The 18,524-nt window shown below is 32.9% G+C and overlaps 1 protein-coding gene across 4 annotated transcripts in view; it reads right to left on the bottom strand.

The window, feature by feature from the left end:
* Nucleotides 1–5,030: 5,030 nt before the first annotated feature.
* The window catches only part of LOC134246150 (thrombospondin type-1 domain-containing protein 7A-like), a 71,289-nt gene continuing 57,795 nt past the window's right edge, over nt 5,031–18,524 (bottom strand). For all 4 annotated transcript variants that reach the window (XM_062728452.1, XM_062728454.1, XM_062728453.1 and 1 more), the window contains 8 exons: nt 18,245–18,362; nt 17,951–18,096; nt 13,193–13,306; nt 12,954–13,053; nt 12,448–12,645; nt 9,923–10,132; nt 8,013–8,094; nt 5,031–7,251 (listed from right to left, as the gene is read on the bottom strand). In XM_062728452.1, coding sequence (XP_062584436.1) covers nt 5,730–7,251; nt 8,013–8,094; nt 9,923–10,132; nt 12,448–12,645; nt 12,954–13,053; nt 13,193–13,306; nt 17,951–18,096; nt 18,245–18,362 — 2,490 coding nt within the window. In that variant the 3' untranslated portion in view covers nt 5,031–5,729. The remainder of the gene's footprint in view (nt 7,252–8,012; nt 8,095–9,922; nt 10,133–12,447; nt 12,646–12,953; nt 13,054–13,192; nt 13,307–17,950; nt 18,097–18,244; nt 18,363–18,524) is intronic.

The raw sequence follows: 18,524 nt of genomic DNA, 5'->3' as shown, positions 1-18,524 counted from the left end.
GACAAAAATATTCAAAGTAATCAAATTTCATTTACGATACATATTTGAAAGAAGAATTATACTGTTGGTGTCATAATCTAATGACCTTGACCTCAATATTCCTTGTTTTGCATACTGTAAACCATATATTCATCACACTGCATGCAATTGTTGGTTTTCAACAATTGTTGATTTCATATTAATTTATTTACCTTGATCTGATCCCTACGACCTTGAACTTTACATTTAAATGACATTTGCAAATACATGTATAACTTGAAACCCCTCCTGTGACCAAATACTAGTCCTGGGGACCATGAATGAATAAACCTTAATCTACAATATTTCAATGATAATTATAGACTCTAGATATATTTTCAATTGTATATATGTATACTGTAAATCACTTTTTATTCGCGAGAACTTTATTTTCGCGTAATTACGCGAGACGGTATGCTCGCGAAAATTTCATTCTCGCGTATAATAGAATTCCTTAAGATTATATAGAGCAATGACCACAATTCGTGAAAGTTTTGTCTCGTTAATAAAGAGTCAATGATTATCTCGCTAAAATAAGGTGTCGCGAAAATTAAGTGATCTACAGTATTAGGGAAATTTAGGAAAGGACTAATTTTGATTTTTAGTTTTTCTAAATGTCTCACTAAAACAATTTTTCTTGGATATATGTCTGTACATCCATAAAGGTAGTTAGGTGAAACCTACTTCATGTATAAATTCTACAGGAATCAAAATATTGCTCAGCATGTATGCATGTAAATCATCATATAAGTTTGCTACAGCTGTGACAGTAAATATAACAAGAGGCCCCTGGGCCACATAGCTCACCTGAGCAATGTGGCTAGAAAAAAAATCAGAAATCAGTTCAGTATTGAAAAGTTTAAATCCATAAGTGGTCCCAACCAACCCTTAAAAGGGAGGGGGGTATGATTTGAACAAACTTGAATCTACACTAAGTGTTTGACTATCTGTGGCCTTTTTACCCTTTAGGTTTGAACTTCAATGAATTTACACTACCTGAGGATTCTTCAATGAATATGACCAATGGGTTTGCTGTGTTTATCAATTAAGAAGATTTTAAAAGATTTTTCCTATATATTTCTATGTGAAATTGCTCATCCCCTGTGACCCCACCCTATCCCCCCCACCCCACCCCCAGTCATGATTTGAACAAAGCTTCTCCCTACCCCCCAGGGGGTCATGATTTGAACAATTTTGAATCTACATTGCCTAAAATGTTCCCTTAATTAATACAAGTTTCATCTTTCAAGATTTTTAAAACATGCCACCAAATTTTTACTTTTTCTGAATTATCTCCCCCTTGAGAGAGGGTGTTGCCCTTCATTTGAATAAACCTGAATCCCCTTTACCCAAAGATGCTTTGTGGCAAGTTTGGTTGAATATGGCCCATTGGTTCTAAAGAAGAAGTCAGAAATGTGAAAAGTGTACAGACAGACAGACAGACGGACAAAGTATGATCAGAAAACCTCACAGGCTTTTATAGCTCAGGTGAGCTAAAAATGTATATATTTCATCTCACATTAAATTCCTTTACTCCAAAGATATCTGAGGTAAGAAAGAAAAATCCAATTGACAATAAAAACTTTGCAGTTGCCATGGTGTTTGAAAAATTTTGCCTGATAATATGCAATACTTTATCATATTATCTAACTGATCAATCTTTCTCATCTCCTCTGTCTACTTAAGAACACCCCCCAGAGGTGCTACATTGAAAAGGATAAAATCCTAAGAAACAGATACCATATGGATATTCATGGTTAGCTCATGACAAGATCTCCTCTGTGTTTAATATAATTAACATCAGCAGCAGTCAATCACTGTACACTGTATTAAATCCTAAAGTGTATTATCTTTTTAAAATGTCCTCACAGAACATATCCAATAAAGTACAGGAAAAACACAAATTGCTCCCTGGTGCTATAGCCACTTCTGATGTAATGGTCAATGACCAATTTAATTAAGTTGAAAAAAAGGAAAGACAACTGCAAATTGTAACCTGTTACTTGGTCAGAATGACGGTAACTACCGTATAATCCCTATTAACCGCCCCTGCCCCTATAAGCGCCCCCTTAGGTCTTTTTCAATTGTCAGGAAATAAGGGTCCCCTGTACAGTAATTAAAATAATCTAGAATGGTATCAAAAGTCTGTCAAAATTTAAAGGAATTGAAAATGAAACTTGTTTATTATCGAATTTCTTGGTGGAAAATGATACATTTTGCATAATTGGGTGGATTATCTTCATTTAAAGTAAAGTTAAACATTATTTTAGAGATTCTTTGAATTTATTTTTTTTTTCAAAATATTTTTGAATTTAGATATATTAATTATTACAAAGAGAATACCAAAATAACCGCCCCCTTTTCGCAATTTTCTAAGAGCCCGGGGCGGTTAATAGAGATTATATGTTATTGGAAAATCTGCAGCCAGTTAGTTGAGAATAACTAAAATATGTGTAAAATTGAATTCATTTTCCTTCAATAATAAAAAATCTCAACTCTGATGGCATCACTAGCCAAGGGTTTCTGATCCACTAGTCTCCTCAATGACCCTTGGCCTACGGTGCTGTCAAAAGTAGGAATTTTTTTCTCAAGTTGTGATTGGCGTTGACTGACAAATTTTGACCGATCAGCATTTTTTTGGTAAAAAATTCATGAGAGAGTAGCAGATCTGAAACTCTTCACTAGCAAAGATGCTCTGATGGCTAATATGTTTGCATTAACTTAAATATATTCATTGAATCTCTGTACTATAAAGGAATATGTTTTGTGATAATTTAAACAATAAAATGCTTTCTTTGTTTGTTATTACTGGAATTAACGGAAGCAGCTGTTGCAGAAAAAATACATAACCTGCGTAAGCGGGTTATGTAATTTTTTTTCTGCAATAGCTGCTTCCGTTAATTCCAGTAATAACAAACAAAGAAAATTATTTTATTGTTTATATTTATATCTGTTTAAATAATCATTTAAAGTAGGATTAAAAAGATTAATTATTGTATTAATGATGCAACGTCTTTATACGTTTCATTGATGGAACAGCCACTGATCAAGAAATCTGTACAGGCGACATGCCGACTGTAGTCATGCAGTGATTAATGATATGGATTTTCTTAAGAAATAAAGGAGAAAATATTCAGCTGATTTAAATATTAAAAAATACAATGCAGTATTGGTTAAAAGTTGGGGAAAAAATCATGGAAATCTTATATTCAATCTATTTATCTTGGCCTTCTTAGATGATGAACATTTTTTTTCATTACAGATTGAGCAATGGTCTGTAGATACTGGAAAGAAACCATTTCATTCTAACGATTCCTTTACTTTACATCAGTCAATATAGGAAATTAAGTTTTAAAATGCTATCCTATACATCTACAGTGTATTTTGACTTGATTTTCCCTTTCTCCAGAATATATGACATAAAATGTTCTGATTTTTGATGCTGTTAAGCTAAGCTCTAATTAAGTTTAGAATGGCTTTTTTGTTTCAGGAAGTTTTAACATAGATGAATACATGTACATGTATATGCAATCTTCAGAAATATATTGTTTTTTTCATTATAGATGTAAAAATGTGAATCCAAACATTTTAAAATAATAATTTATAAAAAGATCACCAAAGCTTCAAATATTGAATGCATTTGTGAAGAATAGATCATCTTGATTAAACCTACTGTTTTAGTCTTCCAATACTCATTTTCTGTGCATTTAAAAATGCTTTTAGCTTTAAAGTTTCCACATCGCAGAATTTCAGATGCTGTTTCATTAATCCATCCCTCAATTAGCATCTATTGTCATTGATTTTCTCCTGCTTCAGACAGAAAAATAAATGAGCTTTATAATAGACAGATTGAGAAATATTTGTTTTTAAGACAGTAACCATGGCAGTATTTATTCCTCCAACTTTCCTAAGATTTTATTGCCTATAGACACATATATACTTATTATGGAATCAACAATAAAAGCTAAACTTACTTATCCTCATTTCACAGATCTGTTCATTTTATGAGATTTTTATATTTAATTTACGACATCATTGTTAAGAACCTTAGTTATACAGTACTAAAACCCTAGAAGGACAGACTTGTGGATCCCTTGCATAGTATCTTTCCATATATGTAATTAAAGGGCTAAAATCTGACAAATGAAAACAACCAGACAGAGGTTTTCTGGTCTATGCTTCCAAGGTTTACATATATATGGTAATGGCTTACTTAGCCTTCAGAAGGAACAAGCACCTGCTCACTAACTTCACTTACATAAATTTTTCTGCAATAATGAAAATAATGGAGCTTTAGGAAATTCAGCAAAACCAGTATACTATTTGAGGCAAAATTTGAAGCAAAATAATTGCTGGAAACAGTGAATATAATAATGAAATGTCTCAGTGCCTGATGAGTTTTTCTTGGCAGATAGAGACATAGAGGGTTATTATATCCCATCTGTGACATTTCCTGCTATTCCAATTTCTTAAATGTCTCTTTGCATGGTCATCAAGTTTTGCAGAGTAGCAAATGTCAAAGCAATGCTCATTTAACCCCCCCCCCCCCTTTTTTTTTCAATTTCAATTTTGATCGATTTCTCGCTCTGTCATAATACCACTGTAATTACAGAAATTTAAAGTAATTTAATTTCATGACTTGTCATAGTGAGTTTTGATGACTGTAAAATAGTCCTGATGAAGGAAGTCATAACAGGTGTGCATGGTTAGTCATAATAATTACAGAATTTTTTTTTTTTTATGACTTGCATTTAGTTGCAATGTTTTTTTTATGACTTGCATTTAGTTGGTTTTGATGACTGTAAAACAGCCCTATTGAAAGAAGTCATAGCAGTTATGGCCTACAATTTGCTGAATTGAATAAAGTTTACTGAGTCATTTGTCATGGGTTGTCTTGACTTAGGGCAATACTGATCAAGAATCACCAATACCAACTTCCAACCAAAATAATCTGGGATCATCTCTCCTAAGACATAAAATGACAATTCTTTTTTTTCTTTAAGTTTTTTTTATCATTGCATACTCTAAACAATTTGACAACTGAAAAGATAATTGTGCAAGTGTTACATAAAACTCTTTACACACACAAGATTTACATTCATAATATTCATTGACTGAAAACATGCAAGTATGCAGAATTAAATAATATAACAAAAGTATTGCAACTGTAATCAAATATACAATCAAATCTCATTATCTTGAACTCAATTGGATTGAGCAAAGAAAAAATACATCAAAATATCTAAGAATTTGAAACAGATGTAGTTAATTTCAAAACATGATTGAAACTTTGAAATCATTTGGACAAACAAGTTTTTTCAGATGTTGAAGTTCAAGATAGCGAGATTCTACTGTACCTGCAGATGAGTATCATGCTAATAACTGAAGTCTGTAATACTGCCATTGCAAAAATGCACATGCAAGTTTACACACATTTACAATAAATCAGTACATTTAATAGTGATAATGTTAGGTAGTTAAGGTGAGATCTCATTTGAAATAACTTCTGAATGGACTTTATACAGTTCTGAAATGATGGACCTCAAAATGATTTTTTTTCATGTACACATGCAATATGTTATATTTTTTTCCTCCATGAAAATAATTCAAATTTGATAAAATCATTAATTCTTTTCATAAATTCAATTTTTTGTTTCAATGAAAAATTTGTCAAAGTAAGACCAAATTGTGTGTGTGATTTGTAAGTGGATCTAGACAGGTGTAATTTTGTGACTAGATTTCTGGGACTTGACACCCTGAGTAGTACTTGTATATATAGGTGTATTGCTTTCTGTTACTGAATCGTGAACTGGCTGAGTGCCATCCTCGTGTCCATGTAACGAGTTCACTGAATGATGGGAATTGCACTTTGGGGAATTTGTATTATGTGATCTGTCAGGAAACACATTGGAATTGTGATCACTTTCACTAGGGTCTTTTTCTTGGTCAATTTTTCTCTGTCTTGACAGTCTCTCTCTCCTCTGAACAGTATCACTTCTCTTTATTTCAGCTCGGTTCTCTAAGAGTTTTGTTTCTTCCCTATTCACAGGCTCTGACTTTGGAACAAATATACAGTAACCTTTGTTAGAGTCTGTGGAGCCTTGATCCTCAGGCAGAAGCTGCTGTAATTCAGCTCGTTCCTGGGAATTCCCCAAAAGGGCCTCCGATTCTTCTCTTCCATGGTGACTGGAACCTTCTGAAGAAAGGGACTGAACTTCTGCTTCCAGAAGCTGATCATCACTGACAGAAATCTCTTCCTGCTGAAGAAAATCTTCACCATGTTTTGTATTTTCTAATTTACTCATCGAGTTCATTTTTTCTAAATAGTCATCCATGAAGTTTGACATGCTTCCTTCCACAGGAAATCCACTGGAACTTGGGAAGGCCTGGGTCTCGTTAGAATCTTGATATGTTAGATTCGTGGGTTTTGTTCCTAACTCCACTATCTCATCCACAGAACTCTGGGTTGAAGTCTGGGTTGAGCTATGTTTGGCAGATTTAGAATAATCACTAGATTTTGTTGATCTTTTTTTCAACATTTTGCCCTTTTTCACAGAGGGCGAGTTAGTGTGTGAACAAGCACCTTGCGAGTTAGAAGTGGGTATAGAGATAGCAGAGTCAGACTGACTTCTCTTAACCTGAGACTTGGTCGAGTCAGGACTAGACGTCTCGGTATCTAACGAGTCACAGAGATAATTGTCGGTATCTCGAGGCAATGTGATAACTTTAGAAGAGCGATGATCCTCCATATCAAAGGTATTCACTGCCATGTAGTAACTTGGTGTGTGCACAAGATTGCTAATATCATTAAACTCAGTTTCTATGGATTCATCTCTCAAAGAATACCCCTCTTGACTAATTATTCTGATATTCTTGAGAGGAATTTTAACTCTTGTCTCATTAGTCTTGTCATGCACATGCAGAGCATAAGAAGGTTTTTTAGACATGCAAGGAGGAATTAAGCAGGAAAGTGCATGAGCGAAACGGTTAGCCAAGCTTTTACGATTCCACGAGCGTACATATGGACCTACATCGTCCACCATTTGAATCTCTGGCCGTCCATTACTGGTGGTGACCACGGTGTCTACGGGAGCTGGAAGCTGGCTACACACACTACAGTTCTCCTTGGCCTGTCTAGACACGCGTGTGGCTGTGTCTGTGCTCTCCACGTCTACTGACTTTTTCTCCTCCTTTTGGTCTCCGTGAGGCCTGGGACCATTTTTAAAGAAATCGCTGTGCAGAGAAAGAAATGTACAACATGTAGACAACAGAGAAAATAAAATGTTGAAAATAAATATATTTAATGGGAATATCAATCCTACGTAGAGTGAAACATATTTTTACTGAAAATGCATAATGTGAATTCATGCTTATAAGAAACTAGAAAGAAATAAAATATTAACTTGACAGATAGAATAAAAAAAAAATTTCAGCCACTCATGTAAATTCACTGTATTCAGACTGTATCAGTAACAATTTCACTTTTTGTTGTAAATGCTTTCTTCATTTATTACATGATTTAATTTATAAATGTTATATTAAACATTTTACAAAAAATGTAGTTTCACTTTTCATAATGAGAATATATTTGTAAAATTTTATGCTGAAAAGATTTTTGATCAGAATCACTTCAGGGTCCTTCCCCTCCCTCTAAAGATAATTTTAACTGTGAATTTAACTTGGTCAAATTTTATTCATGTACTTGAAAGACTTTAGATCAATTTTATTTTCATCAGCTTTTTTTTAAAAAAGCAAATCTTGCCAATTTATTTGAATGCATTGGGGGAAAGGGTGGTGGTAGTGGTATTCCCATCAAATTTAAATAAAAACATGAAGTATCAGACAGTAACAAAAATTAAAGAAATTTTACCCAAAATGATTTGTACTTAAAACTATGAAATAAACATCGTAAAAAAAATAGGAAAGTACAGAGCTGCAGAATAAGCAGCCCCTAACACAGACGTAAAATCTAACACATTACAACAGAATGTTACCTCATATGGTACAGAGCCAATGCCACAAATACAATAAATAACGTCCCAGCTGCTACAACTGCATACATCCAGTAGTTAGTCACTGAAAGAGGCATAAAATTATAACATATGTTATTTAAATTAATCTAAATTAAATTTAGATTTAAACCAGAAGTATCTGTCAAGACTGAAGCTCTACTGGTTTGTACTTTTTTTATCTATTTATTTTTTTTATTTATATTGCCCAATATCACAATTTGCATATAATTACAAACAATTTATGAGCTTTTTTACATTTTGACTACTTTCATTCACAGACTCTTACTGACTTGCATACAGTCTCATTCTTTAGATCATGATAATAATAACAAAATTGTTTGAAAAAATCAATAGTTCATATACACTATATCCTATAACAACTTTACATAAAACATATATTTACTACTCTATATAGATTTATATTGACAAATCTCTTTATGAAAAACAAACAGTATAAGATATTTTTTAATAAGCTCATTGAAATATGTTTTTCCACAAAGACCATTCTTTTTCAAATTTATCTATGCGAAGATTTTTGATAGCTATACATTTTTCAATATTATGTTTCAATTTAATATGATTTAATAAGCCCAAAAGATTTGGAATTTTATCTTGCATTAAACATGTAAAAATGTATTGTTTTGTATATAATATTATAAAATTCCACTGGTTTGTACTTATAGCAAAGGAAGAGAAAAGTACTTAAGCAGTTGGGAATCGAAACTTTACAACAGCAATAAATAGAATAATTATCCTTGATTAAGTCTCTTTGTGTTCTTAATGTAGTCTACTTGCATGCCACATTATATTAAAATCAGACAAAAACTGTATTTGGAGTAGCATTTTGAGAGTATTTAAAATTAACAGAAATTTCTATTTTTAGAAACCAAGGCAATAATATTCATTGAAGTCAGAAACACATATACAGAATTGTGCATCTTAGTGTGTCTACTTGTCATAAGTTAAATTGAAATCAGACCAAAACTGTAGGAGGAGTAGCATTTTGAAAGAATTTCGCAGAAATTTCTATTCTTAGTAACCATGGCAACACCGTTCATTGAAATCAAAAACCAATAAACAGAATTATATATCTTAGTGTAGTCTACTTGTGTGTTAAATTATATTGAAATCAGATTTAAACTATACAAGTAGTAGAATTTTGAATGTTTTTCACAGAAATTTCTATTTGTAGTAACCACAGCAACACCGTTCATCGAAATCAAAAATTGATAAACAGAATTATGCATCTTAGTGTAGTCTACTTGTGTGCCAAGTTATATTGAAATCAGAACAAAACTGTAGGAGGAGTAGCATTTTGCACATTCACAGAAATTTTTATTTTTAGTAACCATGGCAACATAGTTCATCGAAATCAAAAACCGATAAACAGAATTATGTATCTAAGTGTAGTCTACTTGTTTGCCAAGTTATATTGAAATCAGACCAAAACTGTAGGAGGAGTAAAATTTTGAAAGAATTTCACAGAAATTTCTATTTTTAGTAACCATGGCAACATCGTTCATTGAAATCAAAAAACCAATACATAGAATTATGTATCTTAGTGTAGTCTACTTGTGTGCCAAGTTATATTGAAATCAGACAAAACTGTAGGAGGAGAAGCATTTTGAAAAATTGTTTACAGACAGACAAACAGCTAGACGGACAGACGGACGGACGCCGGACGCATTACTATCGCATAAGCTCTTCTTGTCTCTGACCAGTAGAGCTAAAAATAAATATGTTGAGTCATTGTCTGTTTTCTAGATCAAATTTTCATTTTCATTCCCTTAAGTGGATTTTTGAATTCCATACCATACGATATCACATGATAACATTTCAGGTAAAATGGAATGTATTATTTGAAATCAGGACCAGGAAAAGTAGAATTTTACCTATTTCCTCTTCCTCAGTTTTCTGTGCCCCGGTCTGAAGTGTGTCATTCTGCATGATACATGCCACCACCAGACCCACGGCATTGGTGACAGGGGTGTAGTCTGACTCACACCCACAGATATTTGTGTCATTGCAGATCATCTGTGGCCCAGTACAAGGGGGGTCACAGGACAGGACTGTAGGGGGGCGGGCAGACTCCACACAGGCCGCTAAAAGAATTCAAATAAAGTGTACAAATAAATAGTACAAAATAGATGGCAACTATAATGTCACCAAGGAATGAGAAAGATGCTATATATAGTTCTAAAAAAAAATTACAGAGAAGACAAGCCAAGCGTACTAACCAACAATAATTGCTTCAATTTTAATACAGCTAATACAAGTACTCAATGCATCAGATTTGCACTTCTTAAGGATGAGGAATAAATTCTTTAAAAAAAAAAACTTCTTTAAAATACTGTAGATAAATCATGCCAATTATGACAATCATATCCCTTTCTCTAAAACTTGCATTCTCTCTCGCTCTGGGTAAGAACCACCAAAATTTCTGGATCAAAAAGATATTTACACAATTCTTACCCATTTTCTTGTAATCCACTTTTTACCATAAGGAAAACTTTGTCAATAAAGTATAAAAACAATCACCAAAATTGAAGCAAAGAATAGACACAACTCGTTCACTAGATAGGCAAGGCGTCATTAATTGCTCCTAGTCTAATACGCTCTTCCTGAATCTTTAATGAAAACAAACCCATACCATACCAACCTCTGATTGTATGCGGAGACACCAAATGAAAAAGTCAATCCTTTCCTAGGATCAATGAAAACAAGCCATTAACTACATCGGCTTGCTTTAGTATCAAATAAAGGACATCTGGGCTGAAGTATAGGAATCAAATTAAAGTATGATTGATCTAATTTGGTAGGACAAAAACGTGTAAGTGAAGTGCGGCACATCTGTTTTGTAGTCACTATATATTGTGGCACATCTGTTTTGTAGTCACTATTGATAAATCAACCGTTATCCTATGGGCTTCTCATATGGCCTGTGATACATAGAAAGCTATATCTGTAGTGTCTTTACTTAAACAAAAAAAAAAGTAAAAGATATGGTATTAAAATTTATAATAAAATATGAAAAAATTTTTTGAGAAATTGTGCCACTGGTATCATGCAAATATATTCCAAATTTTTAATTAAAATTTTATGATTAGAATATAGCTTCTTTAACAATTCTTGATCTTGGAAACCTCCTTACTAATATTTAAAATGCAATCACAACTCAAAAGAACTGCATGTACTTGTGAAGTGACTATGATGTTCAATAACAGAACACTGTATAAGGCAAGTCTACAGGAAATAAAACAGTCTTGTTTAACCTTTTTCTAGACTAGATAATTTTGTTTTAAATTGATGAGCTGTCATACCAGGGTTCTGTATAGGCCAATATAATTCCACAGGCTCATCTATAAAAGATGGCAACTGCCCTAGTAAACTGAACAAGGGGGGGGGGGGTCAGAAACAAGACTGATAAATTATTTTTATATAATTCCTGTGAAAATTTTTTTAAAAAAGAAGTTTATTGCATTTTATGTAAAATTTAAAAATTTAGACCAAAAAATCTTATGAATTTAAGAAATGTTTGACATATGTAACTTTATATTTCATATCAAATAACAGCATTTTATTTCCAGTGAAAAATATTTTTTTCATTACTTAAGGATGGGTAATAAATTTCTTCACTAAACAACCAGAGAGCAGCAAGGAACTGCAGCCTTTTATCTCAGCAATTTACAAAAATCAATCAAACCATAGCAAGTTCTTCTTTTGAACCATCATGAATCAGATGATAATCTTACTAAAAAATATGTTACAGAGAGAAAAGTGCCCGAACAAAAGATTTCCTAATTTGACAAGATTCAATCCCAGGGGGGATGTTTTCATAGATATTTCTTAAAGATTGTTTTGCATTAACTGGTAATTTTGACAGCAAGCATTCCCTTAGACACATACCACTCTTTTAACTTGCATTAATGTATAAAAAAACACCATTTCATCTGAAAACAATCATTTGGGTATGATATACAATATAATCTATTCCACAGAGTACTGACATTTAAAAAGGTTCGGTACTTTTCTAAATTCTTTTCAGAATGACTGTATCCCAACTTGAACCTCCCCCTCTCCTCTTATATATTGTCAGAGTATTTTGAAAATAGAAAATACCAAACATGTTCCCCCTCTAGTATTCATTATCTTCCAGTTAAAAGTATCATATTATAAAATGTCTGCTTTCATTAAAATGGGGGTAAATGTTGTTCATTTCAGATTGTCCTCATTAACATTGCAAAAACAACCAAAAAAGATGAATTCTCCTAATGATAGAAAACATGGATATTTCAGATGATAATCCACTGCCAACATACTATAGTCTGTCAAACATTTTCAATTTCGAAAATCAACTAATTAAAATTTCATGGTCCCTTATTGTAACACTCCAATATAAATCCTTCATTTAACTTACCCTCATTTACTCTAACTCCGTAGGTCGTCTGACAGGAAACCTCTCTCTGATCTTCTAACCAAGGGGATGCAACCCATCCAAAGTCTGTACACTCCATGGCAGGACAGGCTTTAGCTTCCCAGAGTTTCTCGTTACAGGTCTGAAGTCTGCTCTGAGAAATGATGGCTCGGGATCGACTGGTTCGTCCTAGTGTAGTTCCTAAATATACACCCAAAATATTTTTAATATGCTTGAGGAACATCAATCACAAACACAAAGCTACAGAAATAAAGTTTTTTTTTCTATTCAATTTCTAATACTGATTTTGCTTAACTTATAAAATTGTGAGAATAATAAGATATACAAAGTAAATCAAATAAAATAATATTAAAGATTGCAGAAGTGAAAGGGAGTTAATCTACACGTACTTTTGATCAGAGAATGTGAAAAAATCATTTAAACAAAATGAAAGTAGTATGTACAAGAATAAAATCAAAGTGTGGAAATGTGTCTGCTTATAAACTTACCAATAGCATAGTCAGCACAGTTAATGAAGCACTTGCTCCACTCTGACCACTCAGTGTAGACACACTCCCATGGACATAGAACTTTGCATTTTTGTTCACTCTGTTAAGAAAAAGAGAATACACAATCTTTAAAACAATATCCTTCAGGAAATGATAAATAGTGGTAAAGTGAAAAAAATCACTATAAGTATTTATTAAAGTAAATTTCAGCTAAAGCCTAAAATATGGATTAAATTTACCTTGAGGACCAGTATGTCAAGGTCAGGAGGACACTTTTCAGGGTCAGCTGGCAAACCATCATCCCCCAGGCAGGAAACATTTCTTGTTTGTATGCCAGCTCCACACATAAATTTCTGGGGAAAAAAATAGCCAATAACTAGATAAAATGCATAAATCAAAGATTATCTACCTTTGTAAAATCGAGCTGAAAACTGATTCAAAATTTTGATCACAAGGAGGATTGAATCCAGGTCGCCAACGTGAATGCGCCTTTTTTTCTCTTTTCTCCCCAACGTGCGAACCATTTAGCTATTGGGAATACTGCTTTAAATATACTTTGTATACTTTTGCAACAGTACACCTGTCTAAGAATCATAAAAGGCGGGCCACTATTCATAATTTCATGTCAAACGCCACGCGTAAATATTCGCACCTTTCCTTTGTAATCTATTAAAGAGGTGCAATAGCTTCAATGAAATTAATTAAATAAAACATTCTTATCACTTTTATTTTATTTCGGCGTTAGGAAAGTATATTTAACACATCGTACACATTACATATCGTTTCTAGCCCAGTAAAACTAAAGCAGTGAAACGGAAATTAAGTTTTTTTAAGATTGACACTGAATTGCAACGTTCTACTACGTGAGAGTCCAAGTAGTTTTTGCATTTCATGTATCCTTATGTCAGAATGGTTTAATCAAACGAGTGCCTCCATAAGCCCCTTAAATGGCGGAGTTGACAAGACAGCCGCCATCTTGGACCCGCTTCAATTTTCAAATATTAATATCTAGAGTTCAGATTAACCAATATTAAAACAACTTATATAGTAAGCATCAATAGAAGTGTCTCTTTTAATATTCCAAAAATAAATGAAAAATATTGAACCAGAAGTCTCTGTCGAGACTGAAGCTCTACTGGTTTGTACTTATAGCAAAGGAAAGTACTTAAGCAGTTGGGAATTGAAATTTTACACTAGCGTAATGATCCTTGAATAAGTCTCTTTATGTTCTTTAAATAGTGTAGTCTACTTGCATGCCACATTATATTATAATCAGACTAAAACTGTATTTGAAGTAGCATTTTGAGAGTAACAGAAATTGCTATCTTTATTAAGCAAGGTAATAATGTTCATTGAAGTCAAAAACGGATATAAAAAATTATGTACCTTAACACAAGTTATATTGAAATCAGACCAAAACTGTAGGAGGAGTAGCATTTTGAAAGAATTTCACAGAAATTTCTATTTTTAGTAACAACGCCAACACCGTTCGTCAAAATCAAAAAACGATAAAAAAATTATGTATCTTCGTGCAGTCTACATATATGTCAAGTTATATTGAAATCAGACCAAAACTGTAGGACTAGCATTTTGCTTCACAGAAAATTCATTTTTATAACAACGCCAACACCGTTCACTATCAAAAACCGATAAACAGAATTATGTATCTTAGTGTAGTCTACTTGTGTGCCAGGTTATATTGAAATCAACAAAACTGTAGGAGGAGTAGCATTTTGAAAGAATTTCACAGAAATTTCTATTTTTAGTAACAACGCCAACACCGTTCGTCGAAATCAAAAACCGATACACAGAATTATGTATCTTAGTGTAGTATACCTGTGTGCCAAGTTATATTGAAATCATACCAAAACTGTAGGAGGAGTAGCATTTTGAAAGAATTTTACAGAAATGTCTATTTTTAGTAACAATGCCAACATCGTTCGTCTCAAAAACCGATACACAGAATTATGTATCTTAATTAACTTGTGTGCCAAGTTATATTGAAATCAAACCAAAACTGTAGGAGGAGTAGCATTTTGATTTTACAGAAATTTCTATTTTTAGTAACAACGCCAACATCGTTCAAAAATCAAAAACCGTACACAGAATTATGTATCTTAGTGTAGTCTACTTGTGTGCCAAGTTATATTGAAATCAGACCAAAACTGTAGGAGTAGTTGCATTTTGAAAGAATTTCACAGAAATTTCTATGTTTAGTAACAACGCCAACACCGTTCGTCGAAATCAAAAACCAATACACAGAATTATGTATCTTAGTGTAGTCTACTTGTGTGCCAAGTTATATTGAAATCAGATCAAAACTGTAGGAGGAGTAGCATTTTGAAAGAATTTCAAAGAAATTTCTATTTTTAGTAACAACGCCAACATCGTTCGTCGAAATCAAAAACCAATAAACAGAATTATGTATCTTAGTGTAGTCTACTTGTGTGCCAAGTTATACTGAAATCAAAAAACTGTAGGAGGAGTAGCATTTTGAAAGTATTTCACAGAAATTTCTATTTTTAGTAACAACGCCAACACCGTTCGTCGAAATCAAAAACCGATAGACAGAATTATGTATCTTAGTGTAGTCTACTTGTGTGCCAGGTTATATTGAAATCAAATCAAAACTGAAGGAGGAGTAGCATTTTGAAAGAATTTCATAGAAATTTCTATTTTTAGTAACAACGCCAACACCGTTCGTGACTACACAGAATTATGTATCTTAGTGTAGTCTACTTATATGCCAAGTTATATTGAAATCAGATCAAAACTGTAGGAGGAGTAGCATTTTGAAAAATTGTTTACAGACAGACAGACACATGGGACTTCACATCGCTTCATCCTCTCACTCTGGTCTGGTAGGCTAAAAACAACGAAAGTTGAAAAATTGGACTTTTTGAATTGGCTTCCGGTAGCAAAGAATGTACAATGTAAAGTATCGATCATCATCTATAAACTCTGAAAGTTTCAACACATATCTTTTACCGTTTTTGAGTTAATCGTGGACAAAATGTCGTTTTAAACAAAATTTTGTGAAACATTTATTGTATTTCTGCTATCTTACAACACATCTGTCCAAAATTTCATGATTAAGTAGTTGTCAGAGACCTCTAATAATAATAATAATAAGAAACAGTAGAATCACTATAAGGTCTTCCGTCAAAAAATTATCAAGGATTTTATTGGAATATTGTTTCACTGACTTTACAGATCTGGGCATTGTTTTAAAAGGTCAAGAATCTCAACAACTTTTCTTTGAAAATTTTAATTCCAAGAGTTGTTTAATAGTCAAGATTCTTCTTTTGAAACATAGGCCATGGGCCACATCGCTCACCTGAGCACTCAATTTTTATTGTAAAGTTTAAATCCATTACATGACCAATCATGGATTTGCTATTTTTTAGAAAATGATTTTTAAAGAATTTTCCTATATATCAAACTTTGTTCATTTTGGCATCAAATTAGTCATGATAACAAACTTAATCTACACTACCAAATTTCCATATAAATATGATGAATTATGGCTTTGTCATTCAAAGAAGATTTTTAAAGAATTTTCCTATATATTTCTATGTAAAACTTTGGTCCCATTTTGGCCCCGCCCTACTTCATGATTTGAACAAACTTGAATTTACACTACCTGAGCATGCTTCCATATAAATATGATGAATTATGGCTTTGTCATTCTTGAGAAGAAGATTTTTAAAGAATTTTCCTATATATTTCTATGTAAAACTTTGGTCGGCCATTTTGGCCCCGCCCTACACTGAAACAAACTTGAATTTACACTACCTAATCTTCCATATAAATATGATGAATTATGGCTTTCTCATTCTTGATGTTTAAAGAATTTTCCTATATATTTCTATGTAAAACTTTGGTCGGCCATTGTGGCCCCGCCCTACCCCCGGGGGTCATGATAAATTTCTAATAAACATGCTTCCCTATAAATATGATGAATTATGGCTTTGTCATTCTTGAGAAGAAGATGTTAAAGAATTTTCCTATATATTTTATGTAAAACTTTGTAATTATGGGGGTCATGATTTGAACAAACTTGAATCTACACTACCTGAAAATGCTTCCAAATAAATATGATGAATGATGGCTTTGTCATTCTTGAGAAGAAGATGTTTAAAGAATTTTCCTATACATGTATATTTCTATGTAAAACTTTGTCTTTTGGCCCCGCCCTATTATGATTTCAACAAAATTGAATCTACACTACCTAGTGCTTCCATATAAATATGATGAATTATGGCTTTGTCATTCTTGGGAAGAAGATTTTTAAAGAATTTTCCTATATATTTCTAAAAACTTTGGTCGGCCATTTTGGCCCCGCAACCCCTGGGGGTCATGATTTCAACAAACTTGAATCTACACTACCTGAGCATGCTTCCATATAAATATGATGAATTATGGCTTTGTCATTCTTGAGAAGAAGATGTTTAAAGAATTTTCCTATATATTTCTATGTAAAATTTTGGTCACCATTGCTAGCTCCTACCCACTCAAAACAAATTTGAATCTCTCTCCTGAGGATGTTTCCCCATAAGTTTCATCTTTCCTGGCACAGTGGTTTTTGAGAAGAAGATTTTTAAAATATGCCACCAAATTTTCTTTAATTTCCAATTATCTCCCCTTGAATGAGGGCGTGGCCCTTCATTTGAACAAACTTGAATCCCCTTCACCCAAGGATACTTTGTGGCAAGTTTGTTAAATTGATTTCTGTCGAAAATGTGAAAAGTTTAAAAAAACAGACGGAGTATTTTCGCCGGACAAAATGTGATAAAAAGCTTTTTTAAGCTAAAAAAGGATTCATTTTTGTGCAAGGTTATTACTTTGCAAATTCCAAATTGCTGCTCAAATGTAAATCTATACATGAATAGTCAATACAAAGCGTTCAAAAAGTTCACTCTTAACAAAATATATAACCTCTTGTTTTAAAGAAGATGAAATATATTTCACTCTACTCTCTTCCACATGTAACTAACCTGAGGCATACAGGGAGACCAGTCGGAGACATTCCAGCGATAGCAGCCTTTGGGATAACAAGGTTTGGACTGTACGAGGTCAGAGGGACATTTACGTCCATTTCCTGTGTACTGCTCCACTATCACTCGCTCCCGAGTACTCTTACCTAAAATATCAATCAAACGTAAAATTACAAAGGGAAGGAGTAATCATATCAAAAACAAAAGAATATCAAGTTCATGTAAAAATATGCATTCATGTGGATACCAAACTTTACTCTGTATTTTAATCTTGTTCAAAATAAAGCTGATTACCTAGTCCACAAGTCTGACTGCAAGTTGACCACTGGGACCATTCTGACACCAGACAATCTACATCACATGGGACTTCACATCGCTTCATCCTCTCACTCTGGTCTGGGGGGCCAATAATCTACAATACAAAGAATGTACAATGCACTTCATGCTCAAGATTAAATAAACACACATCCTATATGTACATATATCTAAACATTGAAACAAAATTTTGTGAAACATTTATTGTATTTCTGCTATCCAAGTGAATATTAACAATTCTGATTAAGATATCAGAGAG

The sequence above is a fragment of the Saccostrea cucullata genome, unplaced genomic scaffold, assembly GCF_032062105.1.
Source record: "Saccostrea cucullata isolate Sc308-1 unplaced genomic scaffold, CSIRO_AGI_Scuc_v1 ctg47, whole genome shotgun sequence".
Taxonomy (NCBI): Eukaryota; Metazoa; Mollusca; class Bivalvia; order Ostreida; family Ostreidae; genus Saccostrea; species Saccostrea cuccullata.
This window is presented reverse-complemented; position numbering and strand designations above follow the sequence as displayed.